This window comes from Tamandua tetradactyla, chromosome 5 (assembly GCF_023851605.1).
Source record: "Tamandua tetradactyla isolate mTamTet1 chromosome 5, mTamTet1.pri, whole genome shotgun sequence".
NCBI lineage: Eukaryota > Metazoa > Chordata > Mammalia > Pilosa > Myrmecophagidae > Tamandua > Tamandua tetradactyla.
In genome coordinates, this window is record NC_135331.1 from 46339760 (window position 1) to 46359843 (window position 20084).

Here is a 20084-nt window from a genome sequence, read left to right on the forward strand (position 1 = left end):
GACTAAGGGGGGCGGGCCGCGGTGGCTCAGCGGGCAAAGTGCTTGCCTGCCATGCCGGAGGACCTCGGTTCGATTCCCGGCCCCAGCCCATGTAAAAAACAAACAAACAAACAAAATACAATAAAACAAGAAAATGTTTAAAGATGTTTCCCTTTCTTCCTCCCATCCTTCCTTCCTTCTCTCTGTCTTTCCTTCCCTTCCTCCCTTTCTCTTTAAAAAAAAAAGACTAAGGGGAACTCGACCTGGGCAGTCCTGGGAAGTCGACTTTACTGAAATTAAACCTGCGAAGTATGGACTTAAATACTTACTAGTTTTTATAGACACCTTTTCAGGATGGGTTGAAGCCTACCCAACTAAGAGAGAAACGGCCCAGGTCGTAGTCAAGAAGATTATGGAAGAAATTTTTCCCTGGTTCGGTCTACCAAAGGTAATAGGGTCAGATAACGGACCCGCATTTGTAGCCCAGGTAAGTCAGGGTGTGGCCAGGATACTGGGGATTGATTGGAAATTGCATTGCGCATACAGACCCCAAAGCTCAGGACAGGTAGAAAGAATGAACAGGACAATTAAAGAGACCCTAACCAAATTAGCTATAGAGACTGGCTTAAAAGATTGGACCATGGCTCCTGCCTTATGCCCTGTTCAGAGCCAGAAATACCCCCTCTGCTCTCATGTGTAATCTAACCCCTTATGAAATCTTGTATGGAGTGCCACCTCCAGTCAAGGACATGTCCTCCATTCTAGAATTTAATAATTCCCTTCATACCCCCTTGCTTGACAGGCTGCGAGCCTTAGAAAAAGCCCTGTGGTTCCTGTGGCGACAGCTCTCCACCTCCTACCAGCCAGGGGATGACAGAACTCCGCATCAATATCAGGTGGGGGACTTCGTCTACGTCCGCCGCCACCAGGTACAGACTCTTGAACCTCGCTGGAAAGGACCGTACTCTTGACCACCCCCACCGCAGTCAAGGTTCATGGCATCGCATCCTGGATCCATGCATCTCACCTCAAACCTGCACCTTCGCCCTCCGAGTCCCAATGGAAACTGGAAAAGACTGATAATCCCCTCAAGTTGCGGGTTTGTAGGGCTACTACTCCTTCTCCTCCTTCCCCCAGGGGAACCCAATTCTAACCCACATAAGCCTTGGAAATGGACAATATCCAAATGGGATGATGGGAAGACTATTAAAACTTGGGAGGGAGCAGGGGAGCCTTCTTTTCTAGTGACCCCTTGTAATCTTACCACTCTGGGGAATGAGCCCTGTTGCAACCTGAAGAACGAGAGGTGCAACAGGGATGGTTTGAATCTAAGTCCCCCTGGTTGGCGACGCTATTATCTGCTCTCGCTGGGCCTTTAACTGTGTTACTTTTAATAATAACTATAGGACCATGTATTCTAAATAGAATTACACAGTTTTTACAAAGGCAGATTGGAAACGTCAAATTAATGCACATGAGACAACAGTACTCAGTGTTAAATAACCCAAAAAATCTCTAAGATTAGAGATATATACAAAAAGGAGTGGGGAATATAAAAAGGGATTTTATACAGCTTAACAGTAGCTAATTTTTCCTGCTTAATTTAGCTATTTACACGTATTTTAGCTTCAGAACAACAGAAATATCCAGCAAAAGCATTTGTGTCATTTTATATTCATTGCTATGCATCTGATAAGAATTGTAGAGAAAAGAGTCAGGGGCCCCATCAGGCTGAAGAAAAACAACCTGGGACTTTCCTGGGGCGGTTATCTGCTTCTCGCAACTCCCATGACTCCTGGCACCTTATCTGCTTCTCGCAACCCCCATGACTCCTGGCGCCAGAAATACTTGTTGTGAAACTGTTCGTTATCTACTTCCTGCATAAATCAGAACCTGTAACTCATGTTCAACCCTCTAACCCTCCCCCCCTTATCCTGGCCCTTAAAAGGCTTCCCCAAACCCAGGCTCGGGGCTCTCTGTTCCTGCATGTTCAGTGAGCCCCATGCATGTGTGGTAAATAAACCCCTTGCGAGTTGCATGAGAGAACATCTCTTGGAGTCCTCCTTTGCATGGCAAAACTCTCAAATTCTTACACTTTGAAAGGCAATTGTATATGCTGGTGACCATTCCAAAGTGTCTTTTTCTTATCCCTTCACTGCCAAATATATGGGTTTGGCTATTAACCCCAAATTGGTTATTACAGTCAATATTAGCTGGCCACACCAAAGAACCCTTTGAGTTCTTTTCTGGTCTTTGTCGTGGTTACTCATCAAAGAGCCTCTTTTCTACTAAGCAGCAGAGCTTGTTGTCCTTGTAGACAGAGAGAGCTCAAATCTTAGGTATTTGTAATGGGTCTGTGCAATCTCAGCCCTTTCCTCAGATAATTTATATGCTTTCTTGACTGGGTTGTTAGCATTGGCATGGTATTAGTGTCTGAGGATTCTGAAGTTTTGCTAGCTATAAGAATATCATCTACATATTGAAGAAAACGTTTCTTATGGAAATTACCACCTGGAGACTTCTGGACAAGGCCTGTCCAAATAGAATAAGTATATTTTTAAAGCCTAGAGGAAATATAGACCCAGAATATTTCTGTGTCAGATTCCTCACACTTGAAGGGGAAAAGTTTCTAAGAATCTTTATCTAATGGGATGCAATAGAAGACACCTAAAACCAAAAACCAAGTGTATGCCTCAGAAATATTGATGAAGAGAGCATATAGAGTAAACCCGAGTTGGATGTGTATCTTCTGTTATTTGATTGATAGCCATCAAACCTTGGTCAAGTCTGTAATCTTGAACCCATGGTGGGCTAGATTGAAAGGATTTATGTATCCTAAAAAAACCATGTTTTAATCTTAATCAATCTTGTGGGAACAATTGTTTCTTCTAACCCTTATTCAGCACCATAGGTTTGAAATTTGATTAGATTATCTCCATGGAGATGTGATTCACCCAATCCTGGGTATTAGCTTTTGAATAGAAGGATATATGACTCTACCCATTACAGGTGGATCTTGAGTAGTTTACTGGAATCTTTTAAAAGGGGAAATGCTTTGGAGAGAGTTCCTTTTAAAAGACACAAGAGAGCCACAGCAGAGCTGAGCAGAGCCATGGCAGAGTCATGAGGCTGAGAGCCCATGGTGCCAGAGATCTTTGGAGATGAAGAAGGAATATGTCTGCAGGGCAGCTTCCTGAAACAGGAAACCTGGAGAGAAAGATAGCGGACATCACAGTGTTCGCCATGTGCCTTTCCAGTTGTGAGAGAAACCCTAATTCAGCCTTTTTTAGTAAAGGTAACTTCTTGTTGGTGTCTTTATTTGGAAATTTTATAGACTTGCTTCAATTGGGGCATTTTCATAGTCTTGGAATTGTGGACTTGCAACTTAATAAAAGCCATTTAAAAGCTGTTCTGGGGCAGGCCACTGTGGCTCCATTCTGTCCTTGTGTCTGCCCACGTGGGAAAAAAAGGGTGTTCAGTTTCTGGCATATTGCATCCCAGAAGTTAGCAAACCAGAATACATGGTTTTAGCACTGACAAAATAATGGTGTCCAAGTCTGATTGAGAGGGTCTCATTAGAATCCATTGTAGAATTCTGTTAGTTAATGGCAATGAAATAATGTGCTCTCTGGCTTCTCATATAAGTGGATATTGTTTTAAATGTGGTGTAATGATGTCCAGCCACAATGATACATGACTTCCTGAACATCTTTGGCTCACCTTAGGGGACCCCTTTAGCCCATACCTCAATATGAATTTGTTGCTTGATGTTTTGAGTACACTGATTCATTCTGGGCAGACTGTTAGGCTTAAAATTGCTGCTTGCGAAGCACAGTATGGATTGCTAGACTCTGTAACTTCATTTCATCAGGTTAGAAAGAGATATTGGCTCGTAAAGAAATTTGTAAGCCAATTGATCTTCTCTAATTTGCTTCAACTTTGGGCACAATCTGCTATTAGCAACTCTAGACATGCCCAAAACAGTGATGGATTCCTTTGAAGTACAATTAAGCCTAGGATTGAAAATTGAATAAGTTGCTCCCATATCTACTGGGAAAGTAACTAGTTTTATACCCACTTGGAGTGAGATTTAATGTTCCAAGTGGGTGATCAGGATAGGTTATTCCTTTACTGGTGGAAAATACCCCGGAGACTCATCGTTCAAGGTCATTATCTTTATCTCTTGTCAGCTATGGGCATTAGGTTGCTGGTATACATTTTGTTTCCTTTCATGTCAAGCTGCATCATTCCTTATTTCAGTAGACACATTGCTACCAGAGACCATGGCTTTCCCTGGGTCCATTGGAGTCTTGCATTTCACAGACTTTGGCTGCTTCACAGTCTTATTCAGGACTTCCCCTAAGAGATTAGCATTGAGGTTAGCTAGGTAAGTATATTGCTGCTCTTTTTTACATGAAGAATCCTGATGATAAAAATCTTTAAAGGTAATTTCCATAAGCTCAAATATTGGCTTACCTAGTTTTCTTCCAGCTTTTGCAATTTCCCAGAAATCTTGAGGGCAAAAAACTTTGGCAAATAAAGGACTGATTTATATTGTGTTTATTTATTTAGTTTTTAGGGTTTATTAGTAAACATGCATTAAGCCCTGAATACCCTCTTAGAAATCCTGAGGGGATTTCCTTTTGATCTTGAATGACTTCTTGTTCTTTACTCAAGTTATTTTGTTTAAGCACCAGCTTACAGAGGTCCATTATAATGCAAGCTTTATAATGATCCAATTTTGTCCTGGTGGCTTGTTCATTTGTACTCTAATGGGTGTCAACTTGTGGAATGGATAGGTTTTCCAGGGATGTGTACTGCATTTCTTAGGTTATTATTGCTTAAAGAATTATTGTGCTGTTTAAAACTGTCATGTACTCCAGAAAAAAACATGTTCTTTTAACCCTCATTCAATCTTGTGGGGGAAGATGTGTTAATTTAATCCTGATCCAATATTGTAAGGTGGGACCTCCTGGTTAGTTTGCATCTTTGAAGAGGTGACACATCCAATTGCAGGTGGTAACTTTCTGTTAGACTGAGATGTGACTTCACCCATTCACAGTGGGTCTTAATTTGCTTACTGGAATCTTTAAGAAAACTCACAGAAAGGGGAAGAGTTCAGAACTGATGCAGACACAAACATTTGAAGATTCATGGAGTGTCAACACAGATGCTTGGATAGCTAATACAGAGATTAGACATCTGGAGATGGAGAAGGAGCTGAGAGAGCCATTTGAACCGAGAAGTCTGTAGGAAAGAAACTTCCAACCACAGGAGATGTTAAGCTAAGAGAAGAAACCCAAAGGTTTCCCTTAGTAGCTAAGTGAGGATCCACAGATACTTAGAGAGGAAGCTGCTGCACTCAAAGTCAGGAAGCACCAGAAGCAGGAACAAGGACCAACAGATGCCAGCCACATGCCTTTCCATGTGATAGACATTGATCTTTCTTAAGACTTAAGATACATTTTTCTGGATTTCTTAGTTTGGACATTTTAAAGGCCTTAGAGCTATAAACTTGAAAATTAATAAATCCCCTTTATAAAAGCCAATCCATTTCTGGTATATGGCATTCCAGCAGCATTAGCAAACTGGACAGATTTTGATACCAGACAAGTGGGATGCTGTGGTTTGCAAATTCTAAAAATATTGGAATGACTTTTTACATGGATAAAGAGAAGGTTCAGGAAGAATTGTGATATGAGTGATAGAGAAGGCCTATATTATTTTGAAGAAGCTGTTAGAAATACAGACTCTAAAGATACTTCTGATGAGGCCTTAGCTAGAAATGATAACTGTGTCATGCAAACTGGAAGAAAGGTGACCCTTGGTTTAAAGTGGCAGAGAATTTGGCAAATTTGAGCACTGGCATTGGAAGGTAGGCAGCATTTGAAGGCCATAACCTGGGATACTTAGCTGAGGAAATTTTCACACAAAGTGTGGAAAATGCAGGCTTGTTGCTCCTTGGAGCTTATAAGAAAACATCAGCAGGAAAAGGATAAGTTGAGAACTGCACCTTTGGGTACAAAGAAACCAGAAATTGATGGTACTTAAAATTCTGGGCTTCCAGAGAGCAAGACCCCATAAAAGAGAGCCCAGCATGTGAATTTAAGCAAACATTAAACAAATAAGCCATGCCATAAAAACCCTGGCTTGGAGATGGAGTTATCCAGAAAGGATTTGGGAGAAGTCTTATAGTTTGATGGCTTTGATTCCTGTATGCTACATGCTAAATCAAAAATATTTTTGTGAGATATGTATTAAACAGAACCACTGCTAGACTAGTCTAAAAGGACAGAATGAAGGAAAAATTGCTTCAAAGGCAGAATCATGGAAACTAAGTCAAACAGCCAGGAAATCTTGGATTAGGAGAGTAGACCCACCCATTTACATGAAAGAGTGAGTTTGCTCTTAAGGCAGAGGGCAAGCCTTCTGCCTCAATGTCCAGGAAGAGTTTTGGTGCTGCAGATTTCACTCACTCAGAGTGAAGCCCATTCCTGGGATATTGGGGAGAGCCTATGTGCCATCCATTGCTCTGATGGGGTTAAGAATGTGCCCTAAGAGGGAAGATAATCCAAGTGCTGCTCTGATGTTTGGAGAAGATAGAGCTGAGAATAAGGTGGTCTCCTCAATGTTCTCCAAGATTGCAACCCTCACCCCAGCATTTGGAGAGAGAAGGACCACTGCACAAGCTCTTGGAAAGGGGGGGGGGGCTGCTGTTCTATCAAGGTTGATAATGATGCTCAGACTTTGAAATCAAGTGCAATTTGTCTTGCAGGTTTTCAGAGCTGTTTGAATTTTGTGAACCCACTTTTTCTTTAGATTTCTCCATGTCAATGGGAATGCTTATCCTATGACTGTTCCTCCTTTGTATATTAGAAGCAGAAAACATGTTGCTAAATTTAACAGGTCAACAGCCAGAGAATTTTTCCTTAGAACAGACCATTCCTGTAACTGACTTTGATGAAATTTTGTACTGTTTCTGACTTTTGTTTTGCATCTTTACTGTTGCTGGAATAGTTTAAGGCATTTGTGATATTGTGATGGAGTGGGATGTGTTTTTTATATGGAAACAATATGACTTTCAGGGCTTCAGAGGGTAGAATGTGGTGTTTTGAAACTGTTATGTATCCAAGAAGGGACATCTTCTTTTCATTCTAATCAAATATTTGGGGGGCAGCCATGTTCTTTTAATCTTGTTTCAACATTGTAGGTTGAGACCCCTTGATTAGGTTGTTCCATGGAGTTGGGGCACACCTAATTGTGACCTTTTGATAAGGTTGTTTCTGTGGAGATGTGAACATCCACCTGTGGATGTGGCCTTTTTATTAGACAGAGATGTGACTCCAGCCCTTCATGGAGGGACTTAATTTGCCTACTAGAGTCTAGGAGATCTCATAGGGAGAGAAATTGCACAGAACTGACACAGACACAAACATTTGGAGATACTTGGAGAGCCAATATAGAAGCTTGGAGTCCCAAGACAAATGCTTGTATAACCAATACTGAGATCAGATATCTAGAGATGCAGAAGGATCTGAGAGAGCTATCTGAACAAAAGCCAAGAGGAAAGAAACTTCCAGCCCTGGGAGGTGCTAAGCTAAGAGATGAAAACCAATTTTGCCTTGGAGTAGCTAAGTGAGGATCCACAGATGCTTAGAGAGGAAGCCACTGAAAACAGAACCAGGAATAAGGACCAGATGCTAGCCACATGTGTTTTGACTTGGCAGATATCAGCCTTTCTTAGGCGTCAGGATACATTTCTCTGGATGCCTTTGTTTGAACATGTTAAAGGCCTCAGAACTGGAAATGTGTAAGAATAAATTCCTTTATAAAAGTCAGTCCATTTCTGTTGTATTACATTCTGGCAACATTAGCACACTGAAACTGTTATCATGATCAAGAGCCTCTTCAATTACAATTCTCCTTTCTTCTGAGCTCAATAGCTCATCTACTTTTGATGGAATATTAGCCCAATTCGAATTATGCATTGTAAGAACTGAATCAAATATGCTTTCCATTTTTCTGGGCTATGCTTAATAGCTGGGAACCCATATTTCTCATAGCATAGATCTGAGGTGGAAAAAGGGATATGTATGTATATGTATTTCCTAGGTGTGCTCTGATAATCTTTTCCAGATAGCACTTGTCTGAGAAGGAACTGTCAATGTCTTTGACTTCCAAAGGTAGAGCCACATTACCTAAAAGTCATATCACTCTGGATATGAGGTGTGAGGGCCATTGCATGGGAGCTGAAAAGCTTCCTGTGTTCATTCTTGGTCATCTGGCAAGAAAGCAGAGGGGATGGGCAGGTGGGAGAACCAAACCTCGGATACCAGCATAAAGGAGAGGGGAGCACAGGAGCTGTGGGTATCCACAAAGGGGCTTTAGCTGCCATTCCCTTGATCAACAGCCCTGGGCACTCCACAACTTAATGTCCAGAAGTTTCAGCCACCAATCTCCCAGCCCAGAAATCTGTAGCCCCAGTCAAGAGCTCAGGGCACTCTCTGGCTTGAGGTCTAAGTATACCAGTTGTTATTTTTTCACCTTGAAGTTCAGAAGCCTCACCCAGCACTTTCTTCACTTGGGGGTTGTGAGTCTCAGCCAGCCCTTTCTTTTCCTAGGGCTGGGTCCTCCTTTATATCCTCTGGAGACAAAAGTTAAGGAGTTCTTAAAAAAAAATCTCAATATTTATGGTAAAATGCCATCACTAAACATTCTCACAACAACATTTCATCCTGAGGTAGAGCCATAAAACACTACAAATAAGAAATTTAAATTCCATTTCTTTATTCTCTTACAAATTCATTCAGCTACAAAACAACATTATACTTTACTGATCATTGATTTGGCTGTTTTTTGGCCATCCCCCAATTCATACTGAGGCTAAATTATTTCACATATTCATGTCATGCTTTTCTTTCTCATGGGCTCACACCCATATTGTTCCCAATGCTTTGAATGCAATTTAAAAAGTCATCCTGCTTAGTTTACTTAGATTTCTCACACATGTTCTTTGTCAATTTTAAAAATCTTCAGACAATGCTTTGAGACAAGACACAACAAAAACCTAAAACCAAAACAAAAGTCTAGGCAAGGCCCGCCGCGCGGCGCCCACGCCCCGCAGCAGCAGACCCGCCCGCCCTCCTCTCCCCTCTTCCGCCTTCACCGGCTCCTCCGCCACCAGCCTGGACAGCCTTGCCACCCTCACCTTTCCTCCTCCACAACAGCTACTGGGGGAGTGGAGACAATACAGAGCAGCTCACGGAGCCACGAGGGAGATCAAAGGGACGGCATACCCCATCCTGGAACGGCTGACTATCTGGGAGAACCAGCTCTGGTGAGATCACCAAGGGGCACGGGCTTTCCTGGGTGGGACGGCAAGCAACCGGAGTCCCTCCCTTCCACCTTCCCAGGCCAGCTGGTAGAATTGGACAGGCGGTCCCCTTAGGCCGTGGCGGCTGGTGTCCCCACCACGCGAGGCCCCCCAGACCAACTGAGAGAGTTGGGTCGGAAATCCCCAGACTGCGGAGAACAGTGACCAGGGGATCCCTTCCAAACACGTGACTCCCCCGTCTGGCAGGGAACAGTGCACTCTTCCGGGCTGTGACAGCTGGCGCCCTCCCGCCACGCTTGGCGCCTCGGGCCGACTAGCTAATTCGGCCAGACGCTCTCGCGTGCTGTGGCGGCCGGCGACCCTCCCCGCATTCGGAACCCCAAGCCGGCTGGCACTCTTTCAAGATGCTTCGGCTGCCGAACCTCCCCTACGGCGAGAATTTTCCAGAGTTAAATGACCCACAGCAACTTTCACTGGTGGAACTCGTAGACAAACGTGTGACACGAGCGCCACCTACTGGGCAGGATAGGAAAAACAGAACCCGGAGATTGCACAGAAAAATCGTTCAACCTGTGGGGTCGAACAACCAGGGAAATCTGACTAAATGCCCAGACGCCAGCAGAAGATAATGGATCACGCTCAGAAAATTGAACATATGGCCCAGTCAAACGAACAAACCAATAGTTCAAATGAGATACAGGAGCTGAAACAACTAATGCTGAATATACGAACAGAAATGGAAAACCTCTTCAAAAACGAAATCGATAAATTGAGGGAGGACATGAAGAAGACATGGGCTGAACATAAAGAAGAAATAGAAAAACTGAAAAAACAAATCACAGAATTTATGGAAGTGAAAGATAAAGTAGAAAAGATGGAAAAAACAATGGATACCTACAATGACAGATTTAAAGAGACAGAAAATAGAATTAGTGATTTGGAGGATGAAACATCTGAATTCCAAAAAGAAACAGAAACTATCCGGAAAAGAATGGAAAAATTTGAACAAGGTATCAGGGAACTCAAAGACAATGTGAACCGTACAAATATACATATAGTGGGTGTCCCAGAAGGAGAAGAGAAGGGAAAAGGAGGAGAAAAACTAATGGAAGAAATTTTCACTGAAAATTTCCCAACTCTTATGAAAGACCTAAAATTACAGATCCAAGAAGTCCAGCGAACCCCAAAGAGATTAGACACAAATAGGAGTTCCCCAAGACACTTACTAGTTAGAATGTCAGAGGTCAAAGAGAAAGAGAGGATCTTGAAAGCAGCGAGAGAGAAGCAATCCATCACATACAAGGGAAACCCAATAAGACTATGTGTAGATTTCTCAGCAGAAACCATAGAAGCTAGAAGACAGTGGGATGATATATTTAAGTTACAAAAAGAGAAAAACTGCCAGCCAAGACTCCTATATCCAGTAAAACTGTCCTTCAAAAATGAGGGAGAAATTAAAACATTCTCAGACAAAAAGTCACTGAGAGAATTTGTGACCAAGAGACCAGCTCTTCAAGAAATACTAAAGGAAGCACTAGAGTCAGATACAGAAAGACAGAAGAGAGAGGCATGGAGAAAAGTGTAGAAAGAAGGAAAGTCAGATATGATATATATAATACAAAAGGCAAAATGGTAGAGGAAAATATTATCCAAACAGTAATAACTTTAAATGTTAATGGACTGAATTCCCCAATCAAAAGACATAGACTGGCAGAATGGATTAAAAAACAGGATCCTTCTTTATGCTGTCTACAGGAAACCCATCTTAGACCCAAAGATAAATATAGGTTGAAAGTGAAAGGTTGGGAAAAGATATTTCATGCAAATAACAACCAGAAAAGAGCAGGAGTGGCTATACTAATATCCAACAAATTAGACTTCAAATGTAAAACAGTTAAAAGACACAAAGAAGGACACTATATACTATTAAAAGGAACAATCAAGCAAGAAGACATAACAATCATAAATATTTACGCACCGAACCAGAATGCCCCAAAATACGTGAGGAATACACTGCAAACACTGCAAAGGGAAATAGACACATATACCATAATAGTTGGAGACTTCAATTCACCACTCTCATCAATGGACAGAACATCTAGACAGAGGATCAATAAAGAAATAGAGAATCTGAATATTACTATAAATGAGCTAGACCTAACAGACATTTATAGGACATTACATCCCACAACAGCAGGATACACCCTTTTTTCAAGTGCTCATGGATCATTCTCAAAGATAGACCATATGCTGGGTCACAAAGCAAGTCTTAACAAATTTAAAAAGATTGAAATCATACACAACACTTTCTCGGATCATAAAGGAATGAAGTTGGAAATCAATAATAGGCGGAGTGCCAGAAAATTCATAAATACATGGAGGCTCAACAACACACTCTTAAACAACAAGTGGGTCAAAGAAGAAATTGCAAGAGAAATTAGTAAATACCTAGAGGCAAATGAAAATGAAGACACAACATATCAAAACTTATGGGACGCAGCAAAGGCAGTGCTAAGAGGGAAATTTATTGCCCTAAATGCCTATATCAGAAAAGAAGAAAAAGCAAAAATGCAGGAATTAACTGTCCACTTGGAAGAACTGCAAACGAATCCCAAAGCAAGCAAAAGGAAAGAAATAACAAAGATTAGAGCAGAAACAAATGAAATTGAAAACATGAAAACAATAGAGAAAATCAATAAGACCGGAAGCCTGTTCTATGAGAAAATCAATAAGATTGATGGGCCTTTAGCAAGACTGACAAAAAGAAGAAGAGAGAGGATGCAAATAAATAAATCAGAAATGGAAGACAAGACATAACCACTGACCTCACAGAAATAAAGAAGGTAATAACAGGATACTATGAACAACTTTACGCTAATAAATACAACAATTTAGAAGAAATGGATGGGTTCCTGGAAAGACATGAACAACCAACTTTGACTCAAGAAGAAATAGATGACCTTAACAAACCAATCACAAGTAAAGAAATTGAATCAGTCATTCAGAAACTTCCTAAAAAGAAAAGTCCAGGACTAGACGACTTCACATGTGAATTCTATCAAACATTCCAGAAAGAATTAGTACCAACTCTCCTCAAACTCTTCAAAAAAATTGAAGTGGAGGGAAAGCTACCTAATTCATTCTATGAAGCCAAAATCACCCTTATACCAAAACCAGGCAAAGATATTACAAAAAAAAGAAAACTACAGACCAATCTCTCTAATGAATATAGATGCAAAAATTCTCAACAAAATTCTAGCAAATCGAATGCAGCAACACATTAAAAGAATTATACATCATGACCAGGTAGGATTCATCCCAGGTATGCAAGGATGCTTCAACATAAGAAAATCAATTAATGTAATACACCATATCAACAAATCAAAGCAGAAAAATCACATGATCATCTCAATTGATGCAGAGAAGGCATTTGACAAGATTCAACATCCTTTCCTGTTGAAAACACTTCAAAAGATAGGAATACAAGGGAACTTCCTTAAAATGATAGCGGGAATATATGAAAAACCCACAGCTAATATCATCCTCAATGTGGAAAAACTGAAAACTTTCCCCCTTAGATCAGGAACAAGACAAGGTTGTCCATTATCACCACTATTATTCAACATTGTGTTGGAGGTTCTAGCCAGAGCAATTAGACAAGAAAAAGAAATACAAGGAATCAAAATTGGAAAGGAAGAAGTAAAACTATCACTGTTTGCAGACGATATGATACTATATGTCAAAAACCCGGAAAAATCCACAACAAAACTACTAGAGCTAATAAATGAGTACAGCAAAGTAGCAGGTTACAAGATCAACATTCAAAAATCTGTAGCATTTCTATACACTAGTAATGAACAAGCTGAGGGGGAAATCAAGAAATGAATCCCATTTATAACTGCAACTAAAAGAATAAAATACCTAGGAATAAATTTAACTAAAGAGACAAAAAACCTATATAAAGAAAACTACAAAAAAACTGTTAAAAGAAATCACAGAAGACCTAAATAGATGGAAGGGCATACCGTGTTCATGGATTGGAAGACTAAATATAGTTAAGATGTCAATCCTACCTAAATTGATTTACAGATTCAATGCAATACCAATCAAAATCCCAACAACTTATTTTTCAGAAATAGAAAAACCAATAAGCAAATTCATCTGGAAGGGCAGCATGCCCCGAATTGCTAAAAATATATTGAGGAAAAAAAAACGAAGCTGGAGGTCTCACGCTGCCTGACTTTAAGGCATATTATGAAGCCACAGTAGTCAAAACAGCATGGTATTGGCATAAAGATAGATATATCGACCAATGGAATTGAATATTGTGCTCAGATATAGACCCGCTCATCTATGGACAATTGATCTTTGATAAGGCAGTCAAGCCAACTCACCTGGGACAGAGCAGTCTCTTCAATAAATGGTGCCTAGAGAACTGGATATCCATATGCAAAAGAATGAAAGAAGACCCGTATCTCACACCCTATACAAAAGTTAACTCAAAATGAATCAAAGATCTAAACATTAGGTCTAAGACCATAAAACAGTTAGAGGAAAATGTAGGGAGATATCTCATGAAACTTACAATTGGAGGTGGTTTTATGGACTTTAAACCTAAAGCAAAAGCACTGAAGAAGGAAATAAATAAATGGGAGCTCCTCAAAATTAAACACTTTTGTGCATCAAAGAACTTCAACAAGAAATTAGAAACACAGCCTACACAATGGGAGACAATATTTGGAAATGATATATCAGATAAAGGTCTAGTATCCAGAATTTCTAAAGAGATTGTCCAACTCAACAACAAAAAGACAGCCAACCCAATTACAAAATGGGAAAAAGACTTGAACAGACACCTCTCAGAAGAGGAATTACAAATGGCCAAAAGGCACATGAAGAGATGCTCAATGTCCCTGGCCATTAGAGAAATGCAAATTAAAACCACAATGAGGTATCATCTCAAACCCACCAGAATGGCCATTATCAACAAAACAGAAAATGACAAGTGCTGGACAGGATGCGGAGAAAGAGGCACACTTATCCACTGTTGGTGGGAATGTCAAATGGTGCAACCACTGTGGAAGGCAGTTTGGCGGTTCCTCAAAAAGCTGAATATAGAATTGCCATACGACCCAGCAATACCATTGCTAGGTATCTACTCAAAGACTTAAGGGCAAAGACACAAACGGACATTTGCACACCAATGTTTATAGCAGCATTATTTACAATTGCAAAGAGATGGAAACAGCCAAAATGTCCATCAACAGACAAGTGGCTAAACAAACTGTGGTATATACATATGATAGAATATTATGCAGCTTTAAGACAGAATAAATTAACGAAGCATGTAATAACATGGATGGACCTAAAGAACATTATGCTGAGTGAGTCTAGTCAAAAACTAAAGGGCAAATACAGTATGGTCCCCACTGATGTGAACCGACATTAGAGAATAAACTTGGAACAAGTCATTGGTAACAGAGTCCAGCAGGAGTTAGAAACAGGGTAAGATAATGGGTACTTGGAGCTGAAGGGATACAGACTGTGCAACAGTACTAGATACAAAAACTCAAAAATGGTCAGCAGAATAATACCTAATTGTAAAGTAATCATGTTAAAACACTGAATGAAGCTGCATCTGAGCTATAGGTTTTTTTTTGTCTGTTTGTTTGTTTGTGTCTTTTTTTTTACTATTATTATTATTTTAATTTTTTCTCTATATTAACATTCTTTATCTTTTTCTGTTGTTTTGCTAGTTCTTTTCCTAAATCAATGCAAATGTTCTAAGAAATGATGATCATGCATCTATGTGATGATGTTAAGAATTACTGATTGCCTATGTAGAATGGAATGATTTCTAAATGTTGTGTTAATTTTTTTTTCTTTAATAAAAAAAAGAAGGCTGATGATGTTCAATGATTCTCTCACATCTGGAAGGGCACATGGTGAACATGGCAGTGTCTGCTGGCTTTCATGTGGTTTTACTAAAAAGGGACTCTCTCCAAAATGTTTCCTCTTTTAAAGGATTCCAACAAGCAACTCCATCTTCAATGGGTGGAGACACACCTCCATGGAAATCATCTAATCAAAATTTACCACCCACAACTGGGTGGGTCACGTTTTCATGGAAACAATCAAAATGCTCCACCCAGAAATATTGAATGAGGATCAAAGGGTGTGGCTTTTCTGGGGTCCACCACAGATTCAGACTGGGATATTCACTTTGGACCCCCAAAACAGATGCTCTTTCCAAATGCAAAATACATTGATTCCATAACACTATCAGAAAACCTTAAACATTTCAGTACCAAATGAAGTACCAAGTTAGAGACAGTATAAGATCTCAAGTCAGTTACAGGCATGGTCTGTCCTAAGGCAAAATTCTCCATTTGCTTTGGACCTTTGTAAACTCATAACAAGTTATTTGCTGTCAACATACAAAGGAGGAACATTCATAGGATACGTATACACATTTCCATAGGGAGGAAGGAACTCAGGGGTCACCGGACCCAAACAGTTTCAAAAACCTGCAGGACGAAGTCCACGAGATTTCAAAGTCTGATCCAAAGACACCAGAGTTGGGAGAAGAGGAGTTTCCAGGTGTAAGTAAAAAGGTTTTCCTGATTTGGGGGGAAAAATTCACCTACTTGAGTACACTGGAATTGGTGAAAGAGTAAAGAGGCTATCAGACATATCTGAACGAAGTGCAATGGAAAATTACACTAAAATTATACCAAAGCAGAAAATAAAGGATTGATGCAGAAAATAGGAAGCCAAAGACAAATAAGGAGACATTTAGAGCCTGGGAGGAGGGGTGCCTCTGGGGGCAAAGGAGAGGTGAGGTGGGGGGATGGGCAGTGGGTGCCCCTTCCCCTGGGCTTCCCCTCCCCCACCCAGAGAACCTTTATGACTATTCTAAGCCCTGTGATGTCAGGCTGGCCCCTAGGCTGCAGTGTGCTTTCTCTGTGCCTACTTGCCAGAGGTAGCAGTTCGTTGTGGTTGGTGAAAACTTTTCTCTGTTTTTGGAGCAGTCCCAGTGACCTGTGGTTGAGCTCCTGCTCAGCCATGTGGGAACTGGGTCCCCTTATCCTCCTCTGGTCTGTACTGGGGCTTTGTGTCCTGTGGCTCCACTGCAGGCAGAGGAAGGAGAAGTTCCAGGGAGTCAAAAAACATCAAGACTCCAGTGAGGTAAGTAAGGGACCCTGGGCCCAGTCCACAGCAGAGATTCACTGTTTTCCCCTAGCCCATGTCCACTTTCCCAAACCCATGTGTTGGCCCAGAGGGACAGCTCAGCATAAATCTCTCAGAATGAACATGCTATCATCTTGGGAACAGGTAGGGTGGGGAAATATCAGAGAGGGGCTTTTGATTCAATCCAAACTTCAGGGCCTTCCAGGTGGGTGGGGAAGAAGGTTACAGAATAAACTCCTAAATGCACGTCTGTGTGGGTATGGACTGTGATACTGGGAAATTCAGGCTATCCAGAGAGACCCACTCAACACTCGTTCACTGTCCAGATACCACCTCAGGTACCTCTGGGCCAAGCCTGTTCCATGGGTTCAGCTCAGATGGAGAGCAATGCCGGGACTCTGAAGGGCTCTGAGAATAGGCTCTTGTGGAAACTCTGAGGTTGGGAGCAGCGCATGGTACACAGCACACTTGCTCCTGGAGAACTGAGATTCTGTGCCTGCTCAAAAGAAGATTCAGGACCTGACAAAATTAATGATCTCCTTCGGAAAACAATTATTTGTGTAATTTCAAGATGGAATAATAATAGAAAGGAATTGACTCCCTTAAAAATGAGTAACAGGCAATATACAAAGGACACATTGTTGAGACATGAGGATCTGAAGGTTTCCTTCACAGATTGCAATTATATTCCTTGTTTCTTGGTCTTTCAGTGTCAGTGCAGAGACCCGGAGATGGAGAGAGAGGGTGGATTGAGAGGTAAGGCCCTGCTTTCCCTGCACACCTGCTCTAAGGGTGCAACACATCTCACAATCCCTGACAGTCAACCCCAACTGCACGGTCTGAGGATGTCAGGTGTTGGGGTGAGTCCCTCTCAGGGAAGAAAGGCCCCAGGGGACAGGGTCGCAGGAAGGACACCCAAATCTTGGGGCATGCTCACATCCTGCTCCACCCGTGCTTAGAAGGAAAGAAGAAAGGTGAGATGCAGTGAAGCAAATCTAGGTTGGCTTCAGAGGCAGGAATTGTGGTGCCTGCCATTGACAAAGATTTAACTGCACTAAAACTGAGGTTTCTACTGTGAAATAAGTTTTTTTTCAGGTTAGTTCAAATATCTGTGGGAATCTCATGAGATAATTAATATGCGAGTACTTGATAAATGATTAAACATTAAACATGTGGGACCCTCCATGGTTTCCATTTACCAACTATCATTGTGACCTGAAGCTTGGAGCACTTACAATCTCTCCTCCAAGTCTTCCCTGTAGGGCTGTGACATGCAGCTCCATGGAAGTGTCTGGACTCCTCCTTCACCGCATGTAACCCAACCTCCTGATTTCCCAGCTTGGAGAGCTTGCCAGGGAGGATCCCTGAGGACCTGGGACCGGAGTCCTCCTCAGAAAAGGTGATTTCTCTCTTCATATTTCCTACTCAGCCTTCTAACTTGTGCTGTCCAAGGGTCCCAGAGCTGTCTAGGGTGGAGCAGAGGGGATTTGTACAGGGAAGCAATGTCAGAGAAAGCCCTGGGTGCAGGCTCAATGTCTACTAGAAAGTCAGGGACGCAAGAGGTGTGTCGGGCCAGAAGCTCCGACCCTGGCGAGGCTTGCCTGGGTGTCCAGACCCCCTTCTTCCTCTTCTGAAGCTTCCGCTTTCTGTCTTCCGCAGCCCCCTGTGCAAGCACCCTGGACCGGCCAGAGACCACAAAGTCACCTGTCATCCCTGGGTCTTTCCATCGACTCGGGATGCCCACCTGCCGAAGGGGTGCCTTGTGGAGGTCCCTATTTCCACAGTGCCTCCTTCGGCAGTTTGGTTTCTGGCCTCCAGAGCATCTCCACACCCGCAGCTGTTACCATCGAGAGCTGCAATCTCCATCTTGGTCTCAACTGCCTCACTGTCTCCTCCACGGGCTGAACCACCTGCCCCTCTGGGGGAGACCCCTGGAACATGGGTGCATGTGTTGTTCTGTTTCCAGGTGGTGCCTGGGGAAGCCCATCATCCCCTACTTGTCACCACCTGGATGGTCTCCTATCCTCCCACATTCCCTTCCTTCCTCTCCTTACCCCCGTGTCCCTCCCTACCACTCCTCTCTCCTTCACCCCTGACCTTATTCCTGCCTCCATGGTCCCCCCCCACATTGGCTCCCACATACCCATCCCCAATTTCCCTACAAACCCTGGGCTCATCCTCACCTCTGCCTCCTTGCTTCTCCTTCCCCCACACCTCTTTTCCCATTTCCCTGTCATCCCAGTTATTCCTGCCATGGGAGCATTTCTTGGCCCTGTCCCTGCCTGGCCCCTCCCTTTCTCTACCTTCACCCTCCACTCTGCCCACCTCTCTTCCCTCAAAATATTCGAGAGGGATTCCTCCACCCCAATCCCTGGCCCTTTCCTCCCTTCCCGCAGAGTTCCCTCCTGTCCCAGTACCCCTCCCCCTGCCTGACCTTCCCCAAACCACCTCAAGGCCTGACCCCACCATCGGACAGGCCAAAACCACCCTGCCCTGCAGGGATGAAGATAGTAACAGCAGGGGTGTGCAGGCCTGTTATTTTCCACCTCCAGCCACCCCTGCACAGCCACCGGCACTCCACCTCACCAGGAGGGCAACTGCCATCTGCCCCTCCAGGCTGGCAGTGACCCACACGACCGTGGGTCATCTGAGGGTCCACAAGGACATAGAGTCCAGGCCCCAGGCTTGCCCAGGTAAAGTATGCCTCAAGTCAGGTAGGTGGTTCCTGGGGTCACTCATTGCCATGTCCACAGGGTGGGGTCTGAGGAAACCTGGCAGCTGCTAAGTAAGTGGAAGCCTCGGGAGGCCAAAGAAGCAACCTCTGGCTGCAGGAACTCCCTAAGCTCCTCCTTGTAAGGAAGCACCACAATAAGATCACACTGCAAACACTTCTGAAAGAGGAGGGCCCCCTAATTCCACCTTAGAGCGTGTCCGCAGGAGAAGGGGTGAGGGACTCTGCAGACCTAAAGAAGAGGACCTCTGCCTCGGCCAGAGATTTTCCTGACACCCTTTGTTCCATCCCCTCCAGGAAATGAACGAAGTGGGGCAGTTCTGAAGAGGACCCCCTGTGGGCACAGCAGTGACATCAAGGGATGCGAAGGCCCCCTCATAACATCTCAAGGGGGCCCAACCCCTAGGAGGTGCCCACAGGCTGAGAAGGAAAGCCCCCATGTCCTGGGCTCCCTCGTACGTGCAAGAGCACAATGGGCCCTCAGTGCCGCACACGAGGGTGGGCCCAGTGGAGGCCGGGCCTTTAGGGTGCCGGTGAGAGGAAGGCGGAGAAGAGTACAATTCTCTCAAAACACGGAGAGCATCTACTATTCTCCAGCGGCACCCCCAAATGAACTGCGTGGCACACCCTCACCAGCGCCCCGCAGACGCTTCTGTTTAGGCAGTCTGTGCTGCTGGGCTGCCAAGGATTGACACCTCTTGCTCCCTAACGGGATAAGATAAAATATTTTATCTGAAGCTACTGTCTTTTATGATAATTTGTTATTTATCAAACTAATACACCAAACACCAAAAAGTAAAACAAAAAAGACCAAGAAGCCAACACTCATTCTTCACATATTTTTATGTC

The 20084-nt window shown here is 42.9% G+C and overlaps 1 protein-coding gene and 1 long non-coding RNA gene across 4 annotated transcripts in view; one reads left to right on the forward strand and one right to left on the reverse strand.

The window, feature by feature from the left end:
* LOC143684122 (uncharacterized) overlaps positions 1 to 20084 on the reverse strand; it is a 193696-nt gene that overhangs the window by 139943 nt on the left and 33669 nt on the right. The window lies entirely within an intron of this gene.
* On the forward strand, positions 16261 to 20052 carry LOC143684120 (uncharacterized). Of its 2 annotated transcripts, XM_077160808.1 has the most exons (5): positions 16261 to 16501; positions 17215 to 17260; positions 17843 to 17903; positions 18164 to 19197; positions 19533 to 20052. In XM_077160808.1, the coding sequence occupies exons 1-5, from the start codon at positions 16379 to 16381 to the stop codon at positions 19925 to 19927; spliced, it is 1659 nt and encodes a 552-aa protein (XP_077016923.1). In that variant the 5' UTR covers positions 16261 to 16378; the 3' UTR covers positions 19928 to 20052. The 2 variants fall into 2 exon arrangements, with proteins under 2 accessions (XP_077016923.1, XP_077016922.1); XM_077160807.1 differs by lacking the exon at positions 16261 to 16501 and having other exon boundaries at positions 16516 to 17260.